This window comes from Helianthus annuus, chromosome 10, assembly GCF_002127325.2.
Source record: "Helianthus annuus cultivar XRQ/B chromosome 10, HanXRQr2.0-SUNRISE, whole genome shotgun sequence".
Taxonomy (NCBI): Eukaryota; Viridiplantae; Streptophyta; class Magnoliopsida; order Asterales; family Asteraceae; genus Helianthus; species Helianthus annuus.
The window spans coordinates 143,877,371-143,883,370 of NC_035442.2; the positions used below are offsets into that span (position 1 = coordinate 143,877,371).

General features: G+C 33.8%; 1 protein-coding gene across 1 annotated transcript; it reads left to right on the plus strand.

Moving 5' to 3' along the window:
• Positions 1-3,374: 3,374 nt before the first annotated feature.
• Positions 3,375-5,745, plus strand: LOC110882751. The gene is made up of 4 exons (XM_022130695.1): positions 3,375-3,387; positions 4,447-4,523; positions 4,588-4,601; positions 4,704-5,745. The coding sequence occupies exons 1-4, from the start codon at positions 3,375-3,377 to the stop codon at positions 5,743-5,745; spliced, it is 1,146 nt and encodes a 381-aa protein (XP_021986387.1).
• The last annotated feature ends 255 nt before the right edge of the window (positions 5,746-6,000 follow it).

Sequence of the window (6,000 nt, forward strand, 5' to 3'; positions counted from 1 at the left end):
AAATAGATGAAGAATCAATTTTGAATGCTATTCAACTGGGTTATCAACTTCCACTTCTATAACATTTGATAGGTTTCTTTTTATTGACAATGATCTATTTAAATGTTAGAACATTCAATAGGTAATTTTATTGAATGGTATTTTAAACTGCATTCAGTTGAGTATTAATATTGAAATATAAGGTATGTACAATTATCTTTATAGATTGTAAAAATGTTAAAACAATAGTTTCACTTGTTTGGGAAGGAAACTTGCATCTCAAATCAAATCTTATCTAGAAAGCCAGTATCTTATAAGAGAATATTTTATTGAACGTGTAAATTCACATGTAAATAATATATCAATACATATATTATGGGAGTAAGGGGAGTGGGGTGGTCACTAATGATAGAATTCTATCACTCACAATATTCAATCAATTCATGCCATGTCATCAGCCAGTATTCTATCACTAGTGATAGAATTGTAGTGGCGGTGGTCATCACTAGTGATAGAATTCCATCACTCACAAATTTTTTTAATTTTTTATTTTAAATTAGAAATTAACAATAAAACACTAAAATTATAAATTTCATTAAAATTAAAATATACTACTTCAATTTAACATACTAGAAATATTTTAGACTACAATTAAAAAAAAAAAACCTACTCCTCGTCCGACTCATGAAACTCCAAACCTAGAGAACCTACTAGTTCGATTAAATCGTATCTCAACCGAAAGTGAGTTTCTTCATTACGCAAATCTTGTTGGATATTTTGTGGAACTTGAACTTGTGTAGGAGGATCCGGCACCCAATCCGGGGATATTGCACGTCCATCTTCTTTGATTATCATATTGTGCAATATGATACATGCATACACTATGCTATGTATTGCTTTCTTGTTCATCACACGAACCGGTCGGTGTAGTATACCCCATCTACCCTTTAAAACACCAAATGCCCTCTCAACATATTTTATTGCTGATTCTTGCAATTTTTTGAACACGATTTCTTTAGCCTCGACAGGAAATGAGGGAGCTTTCACAAAAACAGACAATGACGGGTAGATACCATCCACAAGAAAAAAGCCTCGTTTGTAATGTCGTCCGTTAACATAGAAAGGGGAGTAAGGTGCGGTACCATCCGTTACGGTTTGAAACAACGGCGACGTGTGCAACACATTGATGTCGTTGTTTGAACCTGGAACACTGAAATACGAATGCCAAATCCATAAATCATTCGACGCCACCGCTTCTAGTATGATGGTTGGTCTTTTGATGTCACCCCTAACATACGCCCCTCGCAACTCTCTTGGACAATTTTTCCACTCGATATGTGTACAATCGATGCTACCGAGCATCCCGGGAAAATGCCATCTAGCCTCATGTGCGGCGTAAATACGTGAGATGTCGTGGCTCGTCGGTTTACGTAAAAACTCTTTACCATACAACTTAATGACCGCGTTACAAAAAAATTGCAAACATTCACGTGAAGTTCTGGCCGCCATAGCTAGGTATTCATCATATTGATCGGGAGGGTTACCTGTCGCTAGTTGGCGAATGGCGGACGTGCATTTTTGTATCGGCTTGAACTTGGTTTGCCCCTCGCATCGTAACGTTCTTGAAACCATTCCTCGCTTGCTTCGATGTCTCCAACAATTTTTAAAAATAATTCTTTGGGTAAACGAAACCGATCTCTAAACGTTTCGGCATTGTAGAGCGGATTTTCCACAAAATAATCGTTCATTAACACTTCGTTGGCACGTATACGATCACGGTCTACCATCTTCTTCTTTGGGCAGGACGACTCGGTATCAAGTTCGTTATACACCGACACAAAATATTTTTGCGTCTCATTGTCGGAAGACGACTCGGTACCACTATTGCTAGACATCGGAAACGTCGAATCCGTAGGGAACTCCATTTGAGAAAGATGTAGATTGTGTGAAGTGGGTTTATGTTTTGGTGTGTGTAAAATGGTTTAAAATTGAGATATAAATAGATAAAGGGTTTAAAGGTTTTTTTATTGAAGTTTACCGTTATTCAACGGTAAAAAACAAGCCCACGTTCGAATTTTGTAAACTTTCAACGCGTTACAAATATAACGCGTGATAATATAGGCGGCGGCGGTGTTCGTGATCATATAACGTGTGAAGGGACGACCATAACGGACCGCCCCCACTCCCCTAATATATATACTTGCCAAATTCTAAAACCACATGCAAGGGCGTTGTTCTTACAAGAATAACTAGGTTTAAATAACTTTGTTGCGTTGCGGTGAATTTCTTTTGTTATTTAGTCTATGTTTACATGTGTTTTGAAATCATTACGAGCGTGTTGCGAAAAGAACTGCTGACAAAAATAAAAAGAAAATGTAGAAAAAAACACTAAAAGATAACCGAAAGAAAATCAACCAAAAAAGTTGTATGGTAACGATGTTGTTCATATGAAACCCGTGGTCAGAGATGAGCAATTTTTTCTGGGTACCGATACCAAATTTGCCGAACCGAAAGATCTTAAGTACCAATTCGGTACCGACTTTTGGCGTTCCTGGTACCGGTTCACTACCGTTTTTTACCTTCATATACCGGTACCGTAACCAGTATTTTTGGTTTCAGTACCGATTTTGTATCGGTTGGCACCGAGCTCATCCCTACCCCTGAAGCTAAAAAAAGAAAAAACTAAAAGTTGAAGAAAATCAACAAAAAAAAGTTGGAAGATACCGTTGTTCGTATGGTAACCGTGATCAGGGATGAGCAAATAGTACCGGGTAGCAGCACTGAATTTCCCGAACCAAAAGATTTCCAATATCAATTCGGTACCAACTTTTGGCGTTTTCTGTATTAGTGTCGGTTTTTACCTTTATGTACTGATACCGAACAGGACCGTACCGGTATTTTCGATACCAGTACTGTTTTGATACCGGTTGACACCAAGCTTATCCCAACTCCTGATATTAAAAAAAGGATTAAAGTTAAAAAGTAAAGAAAATAATAATTATTATAATATTAAAATAATAAAAGTATTAAAAAACTATATATTATTATAATATTAAAATCAGTATTCATTTCAATTCGTTTATTAATATATAGTAGAGTAATATATAGTAATAATAATAATAATAATAATTGTAAACAAACTTTTATAAAAAGGTAACTTCATAAATACCAGATTACCAATGATAACTATTATTCTTTGGAAGATCTATTGTAATCTAGAGGTTGGACAACGTTTATGCGTCAAGCTGGTTTGGAGAATGGATATCGTTTTCTACTTCGTTATTATTTTAATAGTGCAACGTTGATGATTACCAATGGATGATTAGTCTGATGCTACTCTTCACAACGCAACTTAGGAATATTAATGTTTTTACCATGGTTATAAGTTCTTAAACATGTATCTATCAGGTTACTTATATTTTGATTTCACCTTTTAAGCATAATGAAAATGATAATAAAAATTTATTTTATTTATTTATGCATCTGCGTTTTTTCATTGTATTATGATAATAAAAATTTATTTTATTTTTCATTGCATCTGTCGTTTAACCATAATGTATTTATCCGAACAATTCTTATTTACCGATAATGTGTTGCTTTACAATATCTTAATACTATTTATACAACATCGTCCTATGTTAAAACGTTATAACATCTTTATACTACGTTATCTGATAACATTTTTAGTCAGAAGCGGTTAATCTACCATATTAATTTTATATTATCCTGTTGTATATTTTGTTCCACTCATCATGTCTTCAAATTGAACTCCGCAAATGTTGGTTTGCATAATGTATTTACAATTGCTTCACTTTTTATGTTGAAACCATAAACTTTGTATAATCATAGTTACAGAATTGGGATTTCAAGATGTGCTTGGTGAATGAAGCTTATTGGAATACATTCCATGTGCATTTTACAGCATTGTAATGGAAGCGAGAAAAAAGTCTGTAAATGCATACGTGAAATCAATAGACATAATTTTCTTGATTTTCAATTGCAAGAATAAGTAAGTTGTTTCCACTTTTGATACTTTTATTTTTTTATTTATTTATTATATGTTTTAACTTAAATTAACATAAATATGGACATGTAAACTGATTGACCATAATTATAGAAATTGCTATTTTTTGATATATTTCTATGTTTATGTACTTTCATGATTGATTTATATTTAATGGAAATTATTTGTTAGTTCTTATAATTTTGTATAAGATACAATGTTTCCTTAATTAACAGTGCCTACCTAATTATAAATATTCTTTAAACATTTCACACTTCTTACATTCTTCTCTAATCAGAAAATACTCGATCAATTGCCATAAGCCGAGGTAAGTCCTTACATTGACTGTTCTATATTTTGATGCTTTTCATCCAAATGTATAGCATATTGATTATTTAGTACAATGTGTTAGTATATGTTGTTGTGTTTTTATTTTACTAATCTTACATTTGAATTGTATGCAGAAATAGAACAACCTGCAATCACCCTGTTGAATGATTTGGACCTCAACGTTGATAACTACACCATCAGCATTCGCATTGTTCGTTTGTGGACAAGAGCTGATTTCAATAACGCTAGAAAAGTTTATTGCAATGATATGATAGTCATGGACAGTGAGGTAAGCGTTCATAGACTACTATTTTTATTTAATATTATATAAAGGTAATTCTTAAAGTACGTATTATTTGCATGACATTTTCAATATCTCTAATTCATGCAGATCTGATGTTTTGTTTGGAGGTAAGGTTATTGTTTTTGGTGGTGATTTTAGGCAAATATTACTTGTTGTTCCAAACGGTGGACGACAAGAAATTGTGAATACCTCATTATGTTCGTCTTATCTATGGAGGAAGTGTAAGTTGTTGAGTTTAACTAGAAATATAAGGTTAACCGTTGGAAGACCTTCATTTGAAGTTGAAGAGATCAATAATTTTGCAAAATGGTTGATGGATGTGGGTGAGGGAAATGTTGGTGGTTCGAATGATGGAGAAGCAATAATTGAAATACCACCTGATCTTTTAATTGACAGCACATCTAACCCAATTTCTAGCCTGGTTGATTTTGTCTATCCGTCAATCTTGGAAAACTACAATGATCGTAATTACTTTAGTAATAGGGCTATAATTGCGCCTAAGAATGAGGTTGTTCACGAGATTAATGACAGATTGTTGGCATTATTCCCAGGTGAAGAAAAAGAGTATTTTAGTTCTGACAGTCTACGCCCCACTGAAGATGGCAATGCTGATCAGCAAAAAATATACTCACCTGACGTGTTGAACGGTCTTAAAGTATCTGGTTTACCAAATCATAGGTTAGTACTTAAAGTTGGTGTTCCAATAATGTTGTTACGAAATATTGACCAACGAAATGGTATGTGTAACGGTACAAGGTTAAAGGTTACAAAACTTTACAGCCGTGTAATTGAAGCTGAGATAATTTCAGGTGGAAATATTGGTTCTCGGACATTCATACCTAGAATTAATTTGGTACCTTCGGATAGAAAGATTCCTTTCGCATTTCAAAGGAGGCAATTTCCAATAGTTGTATGTTTTGCGATGACGATCAACAAAAGCCAGGGCCAGCCGCTATCTAAGGTTGGTTTGTACTTGAGACAACCAGTTTTCACAGATGGTCAATTGTACGTAGCTTTATCGAGGGTTACAAGACGAGATGGAATCAAGTTACTAATACTAGACAATGAAGGCAGACCTACAAATAAAACAATGAATGTTGTATATAAAGAGATATTCAATGACTTGTGAACTTTTTATGTTTATCATGTATTTTTCTTATTTCACGTAGTTTCTATCATTTATGTTAGTATTCGAACGAACCTGTAATAAAGTATTTACGCATTAAAGTATTGAAAACTTTTGACAATCATTATACACAGTATGAAATCAACACAGCAACCCAAGAATAGCGACAAAACGGTGGAGAAAATCTTATTTAACCCAAACCAAAAAAGAACCCCCCAGAACCCTTAATCTTACCAACAGTAAGATTATAACAGTACA